We start from the raw sequence: 23,142 nt of genomic DNA, 5'->3' as shown, positions 1-23,142 counted from the left end.
TTCCGTGTTTGATCCAATGACCGGGGTAGTAATGTGGAGCGCTTTGTCCATGAAGCGCTATATAAGAACGTCATATTATTATTATTATTATTATTATATACAGACATAATCATTAATCATTTATTAATAGAATGAAAAATAAAATCAACGATTGTTGAGATGGCCATTGCTGGATAACAGAATATCATCTGCAACTTCATATCCAAGGCAAAGATAATGTCTTTGCGGTAGATGTATATTATTTCTGATAATTCATTTTTGTAGTAAACACAAAGGTTTGTGTACAAACATTCTTTTTCCCGGCAGGGGTATGTTACATCCCTGGCCATTTTGACTTCATTTCTTTATATTAATATTATGTGTTATTTGTAACTATCAAAAAAGTCGTGATTTCTTTCTGTTTGATCATTTTCAGCCGGTATTGCAACAGTGTAAAAAAAATGTTTTATAAATGAATATTTGTAGTTGAAAATGAACGGCAAGACTAACTGAAACCCGCAAATCAATTGGGTTAAACTATGATATTTACAGCTTGCATTAGTTTGGGGTATGCAGTGGTGGCTTAGGCCACTAGATATGGAAACAAAGAACTCGGGTTCGTTCCCCTTCTCATCCAACTATCCATTCCATTTGCAGAATCCCAAACTGAATCTCTTAATATAATTCCCCCTCTATATGAGAGTACGAAATGTGTAATTTTAACTTTCAAGTTTTACATTCGCAAGGACTGGTACTGTCCTAATAGTTAATTCATGTCCTAAAGAAATACCTAGGCATCATAGATGGGTCTCAACTTATTTCATCAAACAGCATCTTGGCAAAGTTGTTTGTAGCTAGAGTGTTTGGCTTGACACCTTTCTTATCGGGGATTATCTTAGCACCACTGTACAACAGGAGGCGTATGCTGTCCACGTTCTGTGATCCGGCCGCCATGTGCAAGGCTGGGAAAAAAATTAATGTATAAGGCTGTTATTATTTCAAGGTTATTAATTAATACTGTTGACATCAATCTATCAAATTTTATATGACAAAAACATCTGACATGACTAAATATGGTCATGATGGCATCACATCATGAACATAATAGGCACATCATGATTTTATACGGGCAGTGAGAAATGCCTTGAAATAAGTTAGAAATTTTGTACATTGATTCTTACCTGTTCTACCTTTTGAATCTTGGATGTTAGCATCTGCTCCTTCTTGGAGTAAGTACGATATTGCATCTGTTCTTCCTTCCTATAGCAATGGATACAACCATCAATTATTATTCTAAACCAAACACAGTTACCTACATTCATAATAGCAAAGCAGGTGCACATGCTCAGATATGTCAATGTTTTGATTATACGCTACTTCCACCCCACCTTCTCCACCCCTCCCCAAAATAGAAATCAATCAGCAAAAAAATATATCTGAAAAGATGGTACCTTTGAGGCAAAATGTAAAGGGGTGAGTGAACTTGGTTGACTGATAGAGTTGACAGAAATGTTCTGTTCCTTCAACAAATATTGTATAACACCACATTCACCAGCCTGGCTTGCCAAATGGATTGCTTGACGACCTAGGACGTCACACTTCCTGACATCTGCCTATTTTGCAAAGTAGAAAATGATAAATGAATTAAATAGTGTTTTGAGTAATATTTACACTATAAGGTACCCATAATCAAATTAAAATTATATAATTATACATTAAATCTGGTTATTTCTTAGTTTGCATGTTCAACAATAACTCAATTAAACATACCCTTATATATTAGTAGTACAAAAGTATTCACGATAGCGCATTGAAATTATAAAAATGATTAAAAGATATATTAATACAAATCTCAATTACTGTACTACCAAGAACCAGATTAAAACAAAACAAGAAACAAAATTGACTGTATTCACCTGGACAGCAGATACATTGCCACTTTTGAGGATGAGTCTGCTACTAATATTACCAATTGTCATGTTTTTTTTAATATATTCTAAATGTCTTTTTATTTATTTGATTTAAATGGCAGAATGAATGGAATGCAATTTTAAAACTTTAACTAAAAATAAACCATGAAACTTTGAATTAACAATGTAATCAGCTGTTTAACTTACATGGTGTAGGTTGATAAGTTTATCAACTACCTCAGGAAAGCCTGCCCTCGCTGCATCCATCAACGGTGTTGATCCGCAGCTATCCTGTACATCCACAGGAAAATGACAGCGAGTTAGCAGAAACTCACAGGCTTCTAGCCTACCATGTAGAGCTATAATCATACACATAAAGATATTGATAATTCTAACATTTCATTATAATAATTATTGTAAATAATAGAATTTCATTTTGGTAAATGCTATCTTTAATCTTAATATACTGGTGACAGTGGGGATCCAACTTCTGTGACTCCTGGGCTGTGATTATGCTGAATGAATGAATACAATAGTTCCTCAGGTATAATCCCACCCTACTTTATACCCAATCTTATGTACCAACCTTTCCTTGGGCAAGAGCCCATGGTATAATCTGAATGAGTAACTTACTTGAAGTTTTTGTTCAAAGGGGGTGAGTAACTATGGTAAAATAAAATTAATTCATTGGTATACATATCTTAGTAGAATATTACAGCCTAAATTTACACTTCTAGGGCTTAACTTAACCTGATTTGAAACAGTAGGCCTAAAATTTATGCCTGAGATATGCATAAAGTGAGCTGTCTAGAATTTTCATTTCTGCCAAAAACAACTTCTTAATTGTTGAGCATGGGTTGAGATGTTAAAAGGTTTAATAGAAGCAAAATATATTTAAATTACAGTTCTCCCTTCAATTATTAAAGACCCCTTTTGGGACCAGGGTTTGCATGGTCTTTAGCAGCTTTGGACTCTAATTACAATAATAAAGATAAAAGACATTTGTTAAATGGGACCACAGAAAAGTGGTCTTTAATTGGAGGTGGTTTTCAATTGGAGGGGTCTTTAATTAGTGGAAGACCTGTAATTGAATATCAAGACAATATTGATCACAATCAGTCTGATGGCTAGAAAATATAAAATGAGCTTATTATTTGAGAGCAGCGATTATTTGCGAGCAGCGTTAATTTGAGAGCGGCGCTTATAAAAATAAATTGGCGTGGCGCTTCCATGCTCATGTTACCCGTAGTTCGGTAAGCCTGTTATAGGTCCTACTGTACGTCATTGTAAATAAACGTTTATAAAGATATGCTTGTGTCTTCGCAAGTGTTATTTATTCATTTTAATGCTGTATACGTTGTATTTATAATCCTGTTTCTAAAACTGTTTCATTACAAACAGGGCAATATCATAATCTTGGTTAAGCGCAGCGGTGCTTATTCAAGAGCGGTGATTAGCCAAAAAAAAAAAAAAATCACATTTGGTAGGCCGCTTAACTGAGAGCGGTGCTTATTCAAGCATTTATGCTAGACAACAATTTTCTGTCAAATCTAGACAGAGTTTTAGACCCATACCTGCAGTGTGAAGAGGTGTTCGTCCATTTTTACTAACTGTTTCCCAGAGTGAATCATTGCAGTCATGCAGATATGATAAAATATCAACATGGCCTTCTCTGAAAAAATAAGATAAACATTCATTAATATAATATTTATATATACTATAAACTCAAATACTGTAGCTGTATACTTAAACGCCTTTAACTTCATAACGAAATTTCAGATGTTGAGAAATGAGAAGGCAGAAAAAAATCCCTATGCCAATGAGAATTTAATGGTAATTTTTAGTATTTAAAACCACTTAGTGGAACTAATTTGCTGCCTGAAAACAGGCTTAAAGGCTATGGCTTTCCCAATCCAGGATCCCTGTACGGGTACAGGGCCGTAGCTTTGAAATACACTTTGTGCATTATGAGACGTCTATTATTGAATTCATAGTTTTTCCCTACTTTGCTATGGACAATTAATAATTTTGATGATGAAGATGATGATGAGGAGGAGGAAGTTGTGCAAGATTGATTAACAGGCCCTTTGATGTGAAGTGTCAAGCGAGGCCCGTGTAGCCTAAGTTATGTTTGGGAATTTGGAGACATTATCGTCGTTGTCAAATTTTCAATGCACACAGTCGGACAATAGATGATTTATGATATCTGTTTTGTATAGAAAGTAATATGAAACCCATAAAATATCAGTTCAGGCATTCATTTATCTGTCTGTTGAAAATATAACATATGAATCATACAAAATAAAAAGAATAAAAAAAATATAAAAAACATCTACACTAAATCAAAATGGAATATTCACTGCCTGTTGGAAACCAGTTTTAGTATTGCAGGGGTTCCGAAGGCTTTACAGTATAAATAATCCCCGTATTTCTGATAGATTGTTGATTAAAATGTAAAATATTTAATATTTTATATTCAGTACATTCTCAAATGTTACATAAAGCTCATATATCCCAAAATTATGTTATATTCATGCACTGAAGTAGAAAGTTTAACTTAATAATTTTGATATGTTTCATTTTTTTGTTGAATGGTTTCTAATGATATTACATTCTAATATGACCAGAACATAAGAAGTCAGTCTTCTTTAAACTTTAAACTATGGACCTAACATTCTAAACTTTGCGTATATAAATATACATATAAATCAAGGAAGTCCACTTGTTAAATTAGTATATATAGTATAGAGAATTTCGTCTGTCAATCTCAGATATCCAAATTTCAGGAAATTACGTTTTATGCATGCACCGACATGAGAACTTTAACCTAATAACTTTGATATGTATATGTTTTATGTTGTTTGTTGAATGGACTTCTTTAATAATATTACAGTCTAATATGAGAACAAAACATAAGGAAGTCCACTCTGTAAATGTTGAGAATAATATTGTACAGAGAATTTTGATTGTTTATCAATTATCATTATACACATGTTAGATCCAAATCACGTTTAATGCAAGCACCGACGAGGAAAGATTAAACATAATAATTTTGATATGTACATGTTTATTGTTAGCCTATGTGTTGATTGGTCTTAGTTAATAATATTACAGTTTATTGGCTTAATGTTAATAATATTACAGTTTAATTGTTTACAACAAGATTACAGTTTAATGGCCCCGGAGCCCCTGCAATACTAAAACTGTAGTCCCAATCATCAGTGCTCGCGCTTCGCACGCAACCTGACCACTTCAATTCTCGTGGCTACGGCCCTGGGGTAAAGTTGGTAGTGAACTTTGAAAGTAAGAGAATGATATAACTGAAAATTCTATCAACAACAGTACAAAATGGTTGTACCTTGAAGCAATATGAAAACATGTCCATCCATCTTTGTTTTTCAAATTTAGATCAGCACCTGCATTGACAAGTTCCTTGATGATTTCAATGTTTTTCTTTGCACATGCCAACATAAGGGGCGTCCTATTGAAAGTAGCAATCAAAAACACATAACCAGTATAAAAATACTCCTAAAACTGCTTACATTGTGATGCTTGCCCATACTATAGAGGGGCGGATCCTGGGGGGTGGGGAAGTGTTGGCAATGTCCGGACCCCCCTTAAATTTTAGAGTGCCCCTCTTTTAGTAAGGAAAAGCATTTTATACAGATGTTGGTCATTCCACAAGGGGCAGTGCTGGAAAAAAATCACATATCATAATATTTAATTTATGTCCTGGCAGGCTATGTCTTCTATTCTATGGGCCTTTATTGGGTTAGTGACTTGATTGAGACATGCAACAACTGCCTTGTTTATGTTCTGGTCCCTTGTTGATTTATTTAAAAATGCCAACGCCGATACAGCGCCAGTGATTTTTCCCTGATGTACATTTTTCCTAATTTTAAAGGCTGATATTCTGGGTGCATTACGCATTTTACAAGAGGGAAAAAACACTAACTGTATGTTCGATACATAGGCCTAAGGCCAGTGTGGCTTAGTGTAAATTTGAACGTTTAAATTACTTAATATGATGTCAGTTGTTAATAGATTTAAGTATACATTGAGTTTTATAGCTAAATCAATATACTGTAAAGTAAATATAAATATCTTAAATTATGTAGCAATTAACAATTTAAGACACTTAGAACATTTATTATTATTAACATTTATTTACACTCTCTCTAGAACAAATACCTATAAATTTAATTTCTGTAATTCATTTCCTCATATTTGGGAGGAATTCGGAGCTGATGTTCGTGATGAGCTTATTACTAGTCTCCAATCACTTTTAAATAAAATCAAACATTTTTTAAGTAAATCAAATATTTGCATAAACGAATCCCTTATTGTAAGATTCTGTGCATCTATTTTCTTAGCTATCGATTTTCTGCGAAAATCTGAGCTGGTTTTGAGGTATAATGTGCGCAATTAAAAAATAGTTGTATGTGGTTCCCCCGCGAAGGCCTTATTTACTTTACAGGCTGTAGGCTACAATATGTTCACAAAAATAAGAAAAACATTTTTCATATATGAATGGCTAGCTTTAAGCCTTTAAGGTTGCATATGCTAGGCCTACTGTAGGTAGGCATACTCACTGCTGTTTGTTTAGGTTTCAGGACAAAACGGCAAAAAACCAAAACGGCAATGACCAAATCGGCAATACAGTAACAATAATGAGAAATAAACTGAACTGATGATATCATATACCAAATTAAATATTGAATCAGAATGGTTAATTTTATTTGACTTATTGCCGTTTTGATCTTGCTATTTTGACGGTCCCATTGCTGTTTTTGTCTAAAAGTGTTGCCGTTTTGGTTTTTTGCCACTTTGGTCATTGCCGTTTTGACCTATTACCTTTCTTTAGGATAGGACCTAGGCATAGGCTAGGCCTAGACCTAAATAAATCTTTTAATTCATTTTTTGTCCAACAATCTTAATATTAAAATATAATTTCTTATCCACTTTTAATATACATACAGGCCAGAAAATATGGCTTATAATTTCTTACCAATCGGCACGTTTTAAGCAATCTACAGAAACATTAACCGATAGGAGAAATTGCACGGAAGTCACTTTACTCGACGCGGCCGCCTCGTGAAGAGGTCGCTTGCCATCCAAGTTCCCAGCCTCGAAATCGGCACCATATTTACTCAGCAGGCTCAAAATTTCTACACGTCCATGTCTGGAGGCTAAATGAACAAGTCGATCACCAGATTTTGGATTTGAAGCTTTGATTAGTGATTGTGGATCTTCGCTTTCTTCTAAAATTGACTGCAATTCATTTAAAAAAAAATGATTACCTAAGAAAGTCGTCGATATCCGCTCACTTAAAATTTTGTTGGCCATTATGACCTTTGAACTTTGATCCGACAAAAACAAAACAGCAGTACACTCTGAGAGTACACATTCAGCAGCAGCGCGCTGTTTCAGGTCTGTGAAAATTATCTTTCTTTCCTTTAAAACAACACTTTGAATTAATTGCTAGGACTCGCTAAATAAAAGTTAAAAGCTAGTAAAGTATGACTAATTGAAATATATTTTGTATGGAGATCATCAGGAGATGTTTCAAGATCTGCTGCAGGTTGTTCCAAGATGACAAGGGCGACAAATTGCGATGCGTCAACCAGTGGCTGCGGATCACGAGAAAGTGTACAACGTGTACGTAGAAATCTGTTTAACAATGAGCCGGGAATCAGATTGCCGTCAGCATCAAATGACCCTAATTTACTTGCATTTGAAGAGGACTCCACAGATGAAGACTTAATGATCCGTGCAAGTGTGGAAGCAGAGAAGCGATGTTCAACCAGTTCACTGGATACCAATCTAGAGGCCTTTGAAAACGACTCCTTTCTAGATGACTTGAGTCCTACTATGCTTGAAAACATGGAAAAGGAAAAGTATGAATCTAACACATTTGGTCTTCTTGGAGGTAGCAGCCATGTAGACAATGCAGATGAAACAGGAGAAGATGAGCATGTAGACTATTTAAACTTTCTACCAGATGAGATCCTTGAAAAGATATTTTCATACCTGTCTATCAGTGTATGTTGCCATATTTGTGTTGTGTGTAAGAGATGGAACAGAATTATCCTAAACCATGAGGTATGAAATGGCAAATTAAGAGGTGGGGTTGGGGGGAAGGATGGACAACACAAATATTGATACATTCCCATTGTTTTGAATGTTTAAATTTGATGTTTGTGATTGAAGGTTGGCTGGGTAGAGGGGTTGTGGAGACATTTCTAGAATGTTTTTTTAGTATGAAATCATCATTTTTTACAAAATATTTCAATTATAAATTTATACTGTATCACTACAATACAAACGGCTGTATCCCCAGTTTTGTATCACTACAAAGTACTATAAAATTAAATAAATTATGATGCAATTTTGAATTGTTCTTGTGATGTATAATAGTAAAACATTATTTTGTTTTGGCAGTTTCTACCATGGAAGAAATTATATCAGCGTTACAAGTTATCTGAGATATCTGGTGTTTCTGCCGTAAAGGATATCTACGCAACTCGGTCTTTTAGAAATGATAAATCTTGCCTTTTGACGCTAATCAGGTAAGCCTAACTTAAAGTGATGGTGATAAAATGATTAATTGAAAATTTGAATACTTTATCATAAAAAACCTGTTTCCTCAACATATACAGTAAACAGTGTAAAAATAAATTAAAAAATGAGGAATGACTTCAGATTAAAAAAATGTTTTGCTGAAGAATTGTGTTAATAAAATTAAATAATATGGCCAATTTTTTTGCAGATATATGTCTGAGTTTAAGACTATAGACGAATCATCTGCAGTTAGTTATATGAGCAGACATCCGATGTTTCAAGTGTCATGTGACCTACTAGCAGAAAGGGCACCTGATCTAGTAGTAGGAGGAGTAAGTTCATTAATATAATTTGTATTTATAATCCTGATGTCACTTAGTTATTTCTTCTTATTTTTATTATTATGATTTTAACTATTCCCTGTGTATAATATTATGTATCTGGAATTGGTATCAAATATGATTATTTCTATTGATATTAATATTTAGGTCCCAAACTTGTGGTCTCTACTTGCTACCATGGTGATCCTGTCTAGGAGCACTCACGACATATCCGAAGCCATTAAGTACAGCTTACAGTCGCCATGGGAACACAGCATCGTCATTGAAAGCTTCTACCGCTTAGCTACGATGCTGCTTATGTTGCAGAATGAACACGGCATCAATTGTGGGTATGTTAATTCTTGAAATTTTTCTTTAACTTTTGTCTAATAAATATTTGTCTTTGTTCCATTGTATTAGGCCTATTACTTTATTTTTTGATTAATGATGATTCTATTCTGAATTCAATAAGTGGACCTCTGTATATCATCATTGCTGCAAGAGTCACCCACTATAAATATGTTTCAAATAAAAATAAATAAAAAATAAAAATTAACTTTATTTAAGTAAAGTTATCAATTAAGAAAATATTTTTCTAATTAATTTACAGATGCATAAATAATAATCATTTTTATTTTAGTCTGCATTATAGGTTGTACCATGCTCTGTATCACTATGAGTCGGGTTCGTCGTTGGCTTATAGTACGAGTAAAATTGCTATCCAGGTTTCCTGCAAAGACAGGTGAATATTGCTAATATGACTATATACTAAATTCCAGAAACAACAAAATAATGTTCCTCATAGAGTCCCTAGCTAAGGGGAGAGCAGCGTAGCTCAGTCGGCTGGAGGGCAGAATTGCAAGTTACGATCGCCCACTGTCTTTCGGATGAGACGTTTGCCGTTTGGTCCTCTGAGAATTATTTGCCCATATGCATGTTAAAGAATGCAGTACATTCTTCCAAAAAGAGTAGGGATTATTTCTTGGTGTTCCAAAGCCTGCCCCAGCATGTAGTTTGCTAATTAAATAGAATGTGATTTATTTTCCTTTTATACAAATAGTTCGAAGATGCAGAACAGTGAACATGTGATGACTCAAGAACAAGTTGCAATTGTCAGCTACAAATTAAAACCCAAAGAAGTTGTGAAAATAATTGCCTTTGCAGGTACAGTACACAACAACAATGATAAAAAAAAAAAAGTGTTCTTGTGGTAGTAGTAGTGGTGAAGGAGACAGTAGTGATGATGAGAATCACACCATAGTTCGTCAAGTATAAAGGCCTGTTTAAACTTCAACGATAACAATAACGATAAAAAGTTAGAAAGCAATTGTTCATATAGAAAAAAATAGAAATCAGAGACTTCGATAACCATTTATCAGTTATGCGATAACATATTTTGACAAATCAAATCAGATGACGTCATAATCATGGGAAAACATTAAAATCGTAGTAGTAGCAACGATTTTATATTTTTTCCATGATTATGACATCATCTGATTTGATTTGTTAAAATATTTTGTTATCGTATACACGGTAAATCGTTATCGATTTGGTCTAGTGTAAAAAATTCCCTTATTTCTTTTCTTTTCTATATCAACAATCGCTTTTTAGCTTTTTTGTCGTTATCGTTATCATTGAAGTATAAACAGACCTTAGCCTACTTTGGACATAAGCCTACCCTCTACTTTACAGTGGTACGGTCCGGGGTATAATTTAAATGAGTGGCTCAGCTGACTTACAGATACTTCCATTTATTACCTCTGCCAAAGAAGTTGTTTTCTCTCCTGTTTATTAATTAATTTATTTATATGTATATTTATTTATTCTGGACGGCTGACTGAAAGCAGTCAGGATGGCGTGCAAGCCCAAGTAATGGGCCTGTGATGCTAGTTCTCGTTTGATGGATAGATTGGAAAAGTAAGATGCAGATTTAAATGTTTCAAATATTTTTGGCAGCATCTCTCACAATCTGCAGTCCCAATTTTATTATTTTAATTAAAAAAAAAAAAAAAAACATAATTATGATTAATAATGAAATATAAAAAAAGTATTCTATAAATGCATGAATAATAAAAAGTTAATAACAATGATCTAATAAATAATTTTTAAAAATAAACAAATGGGAGATTCGAACATATACAGTCAATAAAATTTACAGATAATACATGAGCCTTTACCGCTCAGCCACACTTCACCTCATAAGTATGTATAGTTAGTAATATTACCTACACCCCTATAATATTGTACAACAACCATTGGATCGAACGAATCGACAATAATGACGTGAAAGTCGAGGTATGCACTTTCAGAGTGCCCTCTAGTTGAAAGCTGATTTTGTTAGTATACTCTTAGTTACTAAAAGGTGATGTTTTTATTTTGATTCTTTATAATTTGGAGTTTTTTTCTGATTTGTTTTAGTTGCAATATACAATTTTACTACTGTACATCCAGGTTTTCATTTTACAAGCTCATTTGAGTTTCATGAATGTAATTTTCCTATTTTATCCTATTTTTAACATTTAAAAAAATGTTATTTGTACATTGACTTTGATTTGATGACAAAACAAAAATAATGGAATTGAATTGAAAATATCTTACACATTTCTTCATCCTTAGGTACAAGAAAAAGTTAATCCCAAATTTGAAAATATACAATGTGGTGTGTATGTTAGAACCCAAAGCTACAATTTACCATAAGAAAAATATGGCATTGTATGTTCGTGCCAAGCTGGTCATCAAGACCATTAAAAACTTCATGGCTTCAGATGATGATTACATGAACTTAATTCATGTACCAGAAGAAGAAAAAGAAGAAGGCATCGAAGGTCGATCAAGAAGACAGATAAACCCGGAAAGGAGAAAGGTTCTGATTTTGTTTGGTTGGCTTGGATACTTAATATGTTAGACTTAACTTACATAGCACTTAATGCCAACAAAGCCTCTACATTATTACCCCTAGTCATTGGATCAAGCACTTATGGAACACATACTCAGCTCCCTGGGGAGAACTCTATAAAATTTGCACCTGTACTTAGTGCATTTTATATGTTTGAACCTAACAGGTACCCACTTAATACTCCTGGGTGGAGAGAGAGACAAACGTAGGTGATGGGTGAAGTGCCTTGTCTAAGGACACTAGTGAAACACACAACGAGAGATTGAACCTTCAACCTCAAGGTTGAGAAGCAGAATTGTAACCACTGTGCCAAACTGCTCCTAAAACAATTAGTGAAATTACATCTTAAGATATTTTTGTATCATTTAATATTTTTTTTGTTATTACTTTGGTCCTTCTTTTACTCCATGCAATGGCAAAATGAAAATATAGGGCTTATTGGTGGATGCAAAAAAGCTTTGGGAGAGAATGCGAAATCCATCTGACCGTGAGGCCTCCGTGACACATGATGGTAGGTATTGAATGCTGAAGGTATTTGAAAAGAGTGGAGGGATAATTTTCTGGCCACTAAAACATTTATTATTGACATATAAGTTGTTATTGGCATGATTTGGTGTTTTAGCATGAATTTTGCTTAGTACACAATAGGACTGGTACAGCTTGTACCTGTAATGAGTTGGGTCTTTTACATTTTGAGCTTTGTACTTTGTGTGAATAGGCTCTAGCTTGATAAGAGTTGGGCATTTTAAATGGCTGTGGTTGATATGGAAAGGGTCTGGTATGAGTTGGGCCTGGTACATGTTGTTTACAAGTTGGGTCAATATGAGCTGAAGTGGTATGAGTTGAGTTTTAGAAAGAAGTATTACAACCTGATAGCGTGATAGGAGTTGGCCATTGTAAACGGTTGTTGTTGGTATGAATAGCGTTTGTTAGTTGGGCCTGATTCATGATGTTTACGACAAGTTGGGGCAATATGGACTGAAGTGGTACGAGTTGACTTTAATAAGAAGCATTCCAACCATTTCAAGTTATGCAAAAGAAAAATTACTGTACTGTGTATACAGTAACATACAAGGCCTTTTATATAATGGTATAATGATTGTTGGAACACCCCAACATATTGTGAAAATGTTACCGTATCCTTCTTGGTTCCACTGTTCATGAATGATCTTAAAGATCTGTAAGTTATAATGAGATTGTTATCTTTACAGCGTACTTGAAGTTGTTTCAACTAACAGAGGCTAGCTTACCGTCTGTTGACTGTATCCTAATTGATGAGGCTCAGGATCTTACACCAGGTATGTTGTAATCCCAGGACCTTGGTTTCAAATCCCAAAGACACCAGCAATTTTTTAATTATTAAAAAGACTATACCCCCCTAAGAATCTAAAAGACACTTAGTTCATGAAAGATTATTTTGTAGCCTTAAAGACATTGAGTTTGTAGAACATTAGTTTATTTTATTTACAGTATTTAAAAAGTCCCTATATATCAGCTGTGCTAAACTTTTGGGCTTAGTTGAAAGGGTCATTCTCCATGAACACGCTTAAATAAAATGTCTCAACTAGGCAATACAAATGGGTATTGCATATAGGCTTCCTGCTTAACTCAGTCTAAATTTGTAGTAACCACTCTGCATTCACTTAACCATGAAGACACAGTATGGCCCATGTGCATGTTGATAAAAGCCAGTACACTCCTCAGAAGGACACCACAGGAAAAAAGCCTTTAGACTTTAGTTCATCATCACCAAAGAAATCTAATCCATTCCAAATAAATAAACTTGATTTTGGAGCACATAAATCCATCTTACCATAGATATCAGATGTTTCTTTCTATTGACATGCAATATGAAAATCAACTTGTAATTTTTAGCTCAACAAGATATCTTAATGCGTCAAAATTGTGCCAAGATCGTGGTTGGCGATCCCCATCAACAAATATACAGTTTCCGAGGAGCAACAAATGCGTTACAGAACATACCTGCAACGAAAATATTTCACCTTACACAGGTAGAATTGCATTATTATATATTTTTTTATAAACATGATCTTCTGCCTTGCATCTTTGTACACTTACATTGGGAGTGGGGGTAGGGGGAGATAAGTGTGCTAAGCTGTCTGACGGGGGTGCCTAACATTCTTTGAGTCCAGGGTCTAAGTCTGGTTGGGGGAAATTCTTGGTCTTTTGTTTTGGTATTTTGAGATGTTTCGAACATATTCTCTGTACAAAGAATTAAAAAACAGTTGTTTTTTCTTTTCGGTCCGACAAGCCATTTGCAATAATAACCCTATTATAAGAAGTAATATTGCTCATATTTTCCAAAAATGTTTTGCAGTCATTTAGATTTGGGCCTGAGATTGCATATGTGGCTAACTGTGTTCTGCATGCCTTAAAAAATGTCAAGAAGTATGTTATCGGAGTTGAGGCTCTTGGTAAGTCTTAAGTATTCAAGACATTTTAGCAATTTAGATATGAAAATTCAAACAAGACAAGAGGTTGTGAAGGTAAAAGGTAGCAGAATATACCATAACTTCATATCATTGCTGAATTGTGCTGAATTGTGCTGAATTGCGTATTGGCGAGGTCAGTGACTGCTGTAGCAGCTGTAAAGAGGCGTTGTCATGTTCATCTCGTTCCACAACGCAGTATTCAAATTAGATACAACTGATGTTGTGTGATTGGATGTTATCAGCTTATAATCATAAATATTCAAAACCATAGCAATACGATATGAATCTTAATAAAGCAAGCATTTGTATTGTAGAAATGGAGCTGCACAGTGAGCTCTAATTAAATAAATAAATATGAAATATAAAATATATAAGATTTAAATTCTAAGGGGTGAAAACATTCAACCTATGATATGGTATTTTCCTGATGGCAGCACATGAAATAAGATCTAAATTATTGCATTTTTTAAAAATTTGAACAATAATTATTAAACAAAATTTATATTTACCCTGAAGGATCTGTGCTTGGAGAAGAAGTTGGACAAATTGCTGTTATCTGTCGAACCAATTTATCATTATTTAATGAAGTTGCAAAATTCTGCGAACAGAATAAGACGGTGATGATTGGATTAGTTGGGGTGAGTAAGACTTTGTCAGAACATGGAGGTAAAAACTAGTCAGAATTACAGCCTTATACATACTATCACAGCCTTCTAATGAAAGCTGGAGCTAATAAATGTTCTTCTTTGAAATGCTGAGATTTGTCGTTTCTTATATAGTTCTATGGCAGACCAATTCGGCTACACCTTTTATATATCATCATGTTATCAAATTGCATGTGACCTGTATCTGTATGATATCCTGATACCCATATATGTGGAGATGATATGTCGTCATAATTAATTAACAGTTTTTGATATCTTTAATACTCATAATGGAAAGCAAATTTCTGATCAGTATTTTACCATATGGGGCTTGCCGTGCTAAAACCAACATCAGTGACTAAAACAAAAAATTTACTTTTTAGTATATTCATATTCTGCACATTATAAGCTTTGAAATGAAAAGTCATTTACTGGTATCAACTTACTATTTGCTAAAGTTATGAGTAAAATTATACAATACTGCAACATTCTTATGCTAACTACTCAGTGTAAACATGACAGTACATTGGTTTTGGAATTGCAAGCCTCATATTCTTTCACCAATAAATATTATTTATCATATTTTATCTTTTTTAATCTTATTGTTAGGGTGTTCGCAGCTATCGGTTTGATCAAATCTTGGATATCTACAGACTTTTCTCTCTCTCACCTTCTGACAGAAGAAAACGTAAGACAAATACACTGCAAGTTACTGTAAAGCACATTAAATCTTTACGATGACTTTAAAATGGTTGTACATTTCATAGTGAATTTAAGGATCCTAAAATTGTATGTGATTTACACTAATTTAACATTAATTTTTGATAATATTTCAAAAAGTTGTTAATAAGAGGATACAATATATGATTTAAAATACTGTATATATTTGCCATATTTATTAGAATAAACTCTCCCCTCTTTGAATAAATGACCACCCCACTCCTTTTTGAAAAACTCTCCCTCCAGAGCTGCTTTTTAAATAAAGGCCTCCCTTAAATAAACGCCCTGGGGCATTTACAGGCGTTTATTTTTGCAGCGAATAAATGGCCAATAAACGACTGTGAACAAAACTAATGGAAGCAATATCATTCTTAACATTTTTCTAACTCTGGTTAGCATCAATAAGTTTCATGATCATGCAAACAAATTTTGACTAATTATGTGTTGTAGTCCCACATTGACAGTGAAATTAAGTGCTGTTTATTTGAGTACAGTACTCGCACGCCTGGGCACTTAAAATTTTTTTTTGCACTTTTATAGGAGCGCTTATTCAAACGTGGCACTTATTTAAACGGGATGCTTATGAAAACAGAGTGGAAAATGAGGGGTGCTTATGGAAATAGATGAAAATCGTAGGGTTCTTATGAGAACTTATTCAATTTAAGAGGCATTTTTTGAATGAAAAATGTTTTATTGACTTACTAAAAAGAAAATCTTATATTATTGAGGGGGCTCTTATTCAAACGGGGCGCTGGAGGGAATTTTCTCGAGAGGGGTGCTTATTCAAACGGGGCGGGGGGAGTATGGTATATATATATCTCCATTTTACACCTAAATAAATAAACGCCTCCCTCTATAAATTCCTCCCCCAAATTTACAGCCCCTCAAAAACCCTTCTCAACAGTGTTTATTCGAATAAATATGCGAATTGTATTTAAGAAGGGAGTTTTTTAAAAAGCATTAATATTCTGTAATTTTAATTTCTCTTCACAGCTGAGAATGAAATTAAGGATAAGTTTATCCAACGCTATTCAAGTCTTTCGCAACTGAAAAGCTATGCTGATGACGTTGAAGATATAGACCTGCTTGGAAGAATAGATATTGTGAAAACTCATCACATTAAAATACCTGAACATATCGAAAGAATAAAATCAAGAGCTGTCGATGACATCACACAAGCTGGTTAGTGTTTACAGTGCACTCTTCAATTCCAGACACCCCACTAATTCGAGACCACTTATTCAAAGAGCCATATAGCAATCTTCAATCTTTTTAACACAAAGCTAGCCCTCTAATTGGAAATCAAACCTCAAAACCATCCTACATTTTCAGGTCCCAAAGTTGGTCTTGAATTAGAGAGCAAACTGTAGATAATAATATAATATGTTAGACTTATATAGCGCTTAATGCCAACAAGGCCTCTAAGTGCTTCACATTATTACCCCCGGTCATTGGATCAAGCACGTATGGGACACATACTCAGCTCCCTGACGAGAATTCTATAATGTTGCAGCTGTAATCAGCGCATTTTGTGTTTGAACCTACCAGGTACCCACTTAATACTTCTGGATGCAGAGACGACACGACCGTAGGTAAAGTGCCTTGTCTAAGGACAAAAGCAAAAAGGAAAATGAACCTCCAACCTTAAGGTTGAGAAGCAGAACTGCACCAAACCGCTTCGATATATATATATTTTACATTGTCGGCAAAAAGATACATCTAATGGGAAGTGGTTGAAGCAGTGTCCAGTTCAGGGGTTTTTAACCCTTGCTGTGCATTTTAGTTAGTTGTGTGGTGTATTCGTATTATTATTACTTATATTGTTAAATATATGTAGTTGCTGATAGTCCAGAGTAAGGACTATTAAACAACTATCTTGGCTACACACTTAGTAACAAATTGATAAAGTATTAGTGCAAGGCTGTTTAGACATTTACAGTACTTTGATTTATATATCTCTATGTATGCATGTATACATGCATCTGATGTATTGATTTGCAACGCTCGTCTCCCCTCAGAGGTGGTATTTTCAACCGCGCATAAGGCGAAGGGATTGGAATTTGATACTGTTAAAGTGACGTGTGACTTTTTGACCGAAACCAATGATGGCAATCTACCAGGTTTTGGCGGTTAGTGTTTTAACTAGTTTTATGTTCTTTAAAGTCTTCTTAGCAGGATTTAATATAAGCTAAAATGACAATGACTATTTTCATCTTTATATTTACTTATTATACACCCTATTTTGGTGGTACTCTTTTATTACCTTCTAAAAACTTTTGAATATCTTACAGATATATATTTTAATGAAGTTAATTTGATTACACTAATTTAACATTTGATTGTTGGTGTTCTTTATTTTTTTCTAGGCATTCCAGCCCACTTGCAGATGAATGCGAATCAACCAATGGATGAGTTCAATCTTCTTTATGTTGCTTTGACAAGAGCAAAGAAGCGACTGAAGCTAACTAGCCCTATTCTCAAGATGCTTGCCAGATTAAATGTAAAGTTCTCTTTCATTATTGTTTTTAAAATGTTGACGCTTTTATAAAGCTTTATAAAGTTTGGAAAATGACTGGAGGTGCTTGTTAGACAGCCTAGAATAGCCCAGGGAGGGACATTTGTAGGTGGAGGGTCCAGACCAGTGGTGGTGTCAGCGGTTGGAATTTTACCCCATCAGTGTGGACCCCTAACTTCACAAGTCAGAATAAAAAATATTAATTTGCCTATCCAAAATGTTATTTTCATTGCCAATTCTTAATATTGTGGTCTAAAAAGCACAACTTTGGGCCATAAAAATTTAAAAATGTAGAGATGGTTGGGCCATCTGATCTTTCTTAATTCAGCTTTAGGCACTAGGGCCAAGGGTATGCCAAACAGTGAACTTAATCACTCTTCAAAGTGGCAGTCCCATCACAAGACAAACATACATACAAGATGCTGTACATAGAATAAGAGGTGGACTTGTTTTGGTCATGATCTCAGGACCCTGGGATTGGAAAGCATGCATCTTGTCCACCAAGCTATTCAACTCGACTCGACTCCATTCCTTAAATCTGGTCATGGCCTCAAGTGACAGATAATTAATTGAGCTTTGTTAATGCATCTTTAAATATATTTTGCTGCATGTGATGTACCCATTATGAAGCTAGCTTCCGGGAGACAAATAAGATTATATTGATACAAACATGCAGATTATGAATTTGCGACTTGTGAACCGCTCCAGGTTCCAACTTGAAAAACCTGTAGTAGCAGAAATCCTCAAAGAACTGATCCATCTTCATACCTAACAACCTATTTGCGTTTCTTTTTCTTTTAGGAGACCTTTTCCTATCCAGTGTCTACAAAAGCTATAACCAGAAATGAGGAGGGTGTACTTGTGAAATGTTTTCAGTGTTCTGCGGAGATTAATTCAAATACCGTGTTAGCTTTTGAACGGTTGAAAATTGATCTGGTAAGTTTGAGGATAATACTACAGAATGTTGTTATACTTCTCTAAGAGTGGTTTGCATGTGCAAGCCTGTGGCATCTTCACTTTCTCCTATTTGCTGTGCTTCTCTGTCCTTGCCTTGTACATCTTCAGGAGATATAATTAGAGCAGGTGTGTTGTATTCTTGCTTTACAGTGAACTGTTTTCTTGTCAAGAGTTGTATGCGTCTAACTTCAAAAATGTATTTTTTGAACCTTTTTTTCATAATTCAGTTCAAATAAATTTCTCATGATTAAAAAGTCATGTCTGCCAATTCCCAAAAACCATACACGTTGATAGCCAGAGTGTAGCAGTGTATATAATAATAATTTAAAATTTATAAAGTGCTCTATATTTATTTAGCTTATATTAATTAGCTAGTGAAGAAAGCATATTTTAGGTTGATGTTTTTTTTCCTATTCCGTAGGGATATTCCACACAGGCTAATCGACCTGCTGGATTTTTGTGTTCTGGGTGTGCTGGTGCCGAAAATGTTGGATTCTCTTCGTTGGTTTCGCATTGATAACCTGTACCAGAAGAGCCACAACAGAAGCCCAGGAGAAACCCTAAAGAAATGTTTTATAGAGTTTAATATTTGAAGAAAGAGTCATCAATTTAGAATTTATATTTTACATGCATATCTTCTGAGGACATGAGACCTCTCATTTTTACAGTATTTTTAGATTATGATACCAAAATGGTGTGCTTAGTTGACAGAAGTACAGTAAAATGTTTTGGGACCAAATGCAACAGAAGGCTTGCAATATCTAAAATGAAGTGTTGGCAAAAGCATGCTTCAAAATATACCACTAATTATATGAACACACATCAAATAATATTCATAATACAAAACAATTTTATCATATTAAATTGAAATACATTTTCAATTTGCTGTATCCAAAAATTGGAACTTTAAAAAACTTTTATTTCATCTATTTATAGATTACCTTTTTAAAAACTTTTTCTATATTTTCCTTGCAGTTGGTTTTGATATCTATATTTTACATGATAAATAAACATACATATTAAGCAATTGGCATTCAAGATTTGTTTGTGTATCTGCCCAAGGTTCTATTATTCAACACAACATAAGGAAGATGTTATTACAATAACTATAATTACGGTATGTTAAAAATAATTTAAAATATTTATTACTCTAACGTTTACTAGTATTATTATTTACTTTTATGATTTGAAACTTACTTTGAATATTTGAAAACTGAGGAAAAAGGGTAGTTACACCCCTTTTCCCCCGTTTTTAAATATTCAAAAATCTGTATCTCATTCACCGTTCCCCAGTTTTTCATCAAACTTTTTTCTGTCTTAAAAAAAAAAAAATAAAAAAAATACACATTAAAAATGTTTTTTTCCTATCCAAAGTTGCTTGTGGTCATAGAGAGGCTAAACTGGTGGTAGCCACTGTGTGTGCACTGAACCGTGGAGATCTCCTGGTCGCCACTCTCCTTGTTCAGCTGAAAAGCAAGTCCTCAAATGAGACATTGAAGCCATTTGGTCCTGTGAGCATCATGGGCCCATGTGTAGAACAGCGAACATGTTAACCAGTGCCGTACAGCGAGATTTGTTAGGTTCGCTGTGTGCGTCATAGCTTGCCTAGGTGGCAACGAATTATTCCATCGTGGTATACTTTAGTAAAATTAGCCCAGCTTTGAGGTTTTTGCACACAAGACAAGAAATCAGAGGCACTATATCAAATTAGTGATCAGTCGGGAATAGGAATATTCAATGCAAATGAAAGTGATGACATCACCACTGACTTAATAATATGCATTATGCGGTCATAGCAACTTGCATACTATATTTAATTTATGTCCTGGCAGGCTTTGTTATTCTATGGGCCTTATAGTATAGTATAGTCACTTTATTTATTCATGAAAACTTATTCAATAATTCACGCTGTTCTGCCATAAGATCGTGATTAAAACACCATAAATACAAGAACTACAGGATTATAAATAAATGTCACAAATAGCAAATACATTATAAAAACACTTTAAAACCATCCTAAAAAGGTTAAAATATACCTCAAAGAAGGCCAAAAATTTTATCAAAAAGCAAGTCATAAAAACAGTTCGTGACTTGATTGAGACATACAGTACAACAACTGTATTGTTTATGTTCTGGTCCCTTGTTATGTTGATATATTTAAAAATGCTAACGCTGATACAGCGCTGGTGATTTTTCCCGGATCTACATTTTCCCTAATTTTAAAGGCTGGTGTTCTGAGTGCATCAGGCACTAACTGTATGTTCGATATATAGGCCTAGTGCCAGTGTGGCTTAGTGTAAAAGTTGAATGTTTCAAAATACTTAATATGATGTCAGTTGTTAATAGAATTAGGTATATTACATTGAGTTTTATAGCTAAATCATTATACTGTCAAGCAAATATAAATATCTTAAATTATATAGCAATTAAAAAAAGACACTTCGAACATCTTAAATTTATTCACACATTCTCCGGAACAAATACTTAGAAATTCAACTTCTGTAATTAATTCATTTCCTCGTATTTGGGAGGAATTAGGATATATATATATATATATATATAGATATATATATTGTTTTGACAGTTGTGTTTTGGAGATCTCCTTGATAGATGTTCTAGAATCCTTTTGAGCAATGCTGCATGACAGCCTTATTTCTTTATTTATTTATTTTTGATCACTTTGACTTAAGTATAGCCACAGCATATAAAAAATAAATGTGTAGAGAAGAAAGGTAATATCTGTAGTAGGCTATGTTTGCAAAAATACGTAAAACATTCTTCATATATGATCTAGGCCTAGGACTCATTTCAATTCAGCCACCGCTCATTTCGGCCGCCAGATTTTTAATAGAAAGTACAGTATTATATCTCTATGGCTCAACGCGACCACCTCGTGTGTAGAGGTCGCTTGCCATCCAAGTTCCCAGCCTCGAAATCGGTGGGTGACAGACGATCGGGCACACGAGACAATCGGGCCCACTTTTCAAAAGCGGGCCCGATCGTCTTTAGGGAAAACTGAATATTGGGCCCGATCTGTCTGCTGACAAACTCGAAAATTTCCAAAACCATTTTGGCTTGCCTAGGTCAATTTCGGCCGCGCCCTGTCAAATGACAAAATGTATGGAGCGCCGCATTGTTGCTCCGCGAGTTCTTGGCATGCAGAATCGAAAATTTCCAAAAAGTTTTCGTCAATTTCGGCAGTCGAATGACTATTACACCAGGGAGGAGGTAATTCACCCTCTTCCGATTATACCAAATATATATTGATGCATTCTGTTCTGTGGAACCATTTTTTCAGCCTTCCATATGCTATATATTTTGCTATTCTCATGTTTTTCTTTAGCCTGACAAAGGTTGATAACCGAAAACGTTGCTCACTTGAATAAAATTATATATCTGGCAACTTATTACCATCTCTCCGGAGTTTTTGTTTATATATATATATATATATACGTACCTATGTATATATATATATATAAATATATATATAAATATATATATATGTAAATTGCCAAAAGAATGATCGAACAGCAGACAGCTAATAATTTTCAAAAACAACACAACAGATCGTATCTTCATCATAGGCAAAGCCTGTATTTAATCCAATAAGTTATGGCCTAACGGCCCCAATAAGACGTGTTTCGGCAGTCTACTACCATCGTCAGTTATCTATTGCATGCAGGCAATCATTAATATAGGGGAGTAAAAATTCAATGTTATGCATGCTAAAAAATTGTGGAATGAACCGTAACAGTACTACAAAGCAATATATAAATGTATAAATATATATAGGAAAACAAAAATAAATAAGAATAATACATAAATATATATATAAATAAATATATATATATAAATATATATAAATATATATATATATATGTATATATAAATATATATATATGTATATATAAATATATATATATATGTATATATAAATATATATATATGTATATATATATGTATATATATATGTGTGTGTGTGGGGGTATATATATCTACAATGATGATTTTAATATATAAACTACATATTCTGATCAACTTATAGTAGAATGGAGACAAGAAATAATGTATGTATATATACACATATACATGTATATATATATATATATATATATATATATATATATATATATATTTTTTGAATGATAAATGTTATAATTTATATTTTTGTGTGTTTTTATATATGT

The 23,142-nt window shown here is 33.9% G+C and overlaps 3 protein-coding genes across 3 annotated transcripts; 2 read left to right on the top strand and 1 right to left on the bottom strand.

Annotated features, from left to right (window-relative positions):
• Positions 1-87: 87 nt before the first annotated feature.
• On the bottom strand, positions 88-7,313 carry LOC117122083 (ankyrin repeat domain-containing protein 16-like). The gene is made up of 7 exons (XM_033267552.1): positions 6,898-7,313; positions 5,248-5,370; positions 3,464-3,561; positions 2,097-2,248; positions 1,431-1,592; positions 1,161-1,239; positions 88-941 (listed from the first exon to the last, which is right to left on the bottom strand). The coding sequence occupies exons 1-7, from the start codon at positions 7,233-7,235 to the stop codon at positions 790-792; spliced, it is 1,104 nt and encodes a 367-aa protein (XP_033123443.1). The 5' UTR covers positions 7,236-7,313; the 3' UTR covers positions 88-789.
• Positions 7,314-7,435: 122 nt separating this feature from the next.
• Positions 7,436-11,403, top strand: LOC117122101 (F-box DNA helicase 1-like). The gene is made up of 7 exons (XM_033267574.1): positions 7,436-7,991; positions 8,331-8,458; positions 8,659-8,782; positions 8,939-9,120; positions 9,411-9,512; positions 9,831-9,934; positions 11,387-11,403. The coding sequence occupies exons 1-7, from the start codon at positions 7,482-7,484 to the stop codon at positions 11,401-11,403; spliced, it is 1,167 nt and encodes a 388-aa protein (XP_033123465.1). The 5' UTR covers positions 7,436-7,481.
• LOC117122096 (F-box DNA helicase 1-like) lies at positions 10,607-19,982 on the top strand. The gene is made up of 12 exons (XM_033267570.1): positions 10,607-11,633; positions 12,099-12,177; positions 12,878-12,964; positions 13,542-13,678; positions 14,005-14,101; positions 14,636-14,757; positions 15,373-15,451; positions 16,477-16,665; positions 17,502-17,612; positions 17,850-17,983; positions 18,800-18,934; positions 19,377-19,982. The coding sequence occupies exons 1-12, from the start codon at positions 11,436-11,438 to the stop codon at positions 19,470-19,472; spliced, it is 1,464 nt and encodes a 487-aa protein (XP_033123461.1). The 5' UTR covers positions 10,607-11,435; the 3' UTR covers positions 19,473-19,982.
• The last annotated feature ends 3,160 nt before the right edge of the window (positions 19,983-23,142 follow it).

Source organism: Anneissia japonica, unplaced genomic scaffold, assembly GCF_011630105.1.
Source record: "Anneissia japonica isolate Jap-2015-1 unplaced genomic scaffold, ASM1163010v1 scaffold288164_len509026_cov199, whole genome shotgun sequence".
In the NCBI taxonomy this organism is placed as follows: domain Eukaryota; kingdom Metazoa; phylum Echinodermata; class Crinoidea; order Comatulida; family Comatulidae; genus Anneissia; species Anneissia japonica.
The sequence above is the reverse complement of the archived record's forward strand: the minus strand, read 5'-3'. Positions and strand labels throughout refer to the sequence as shown.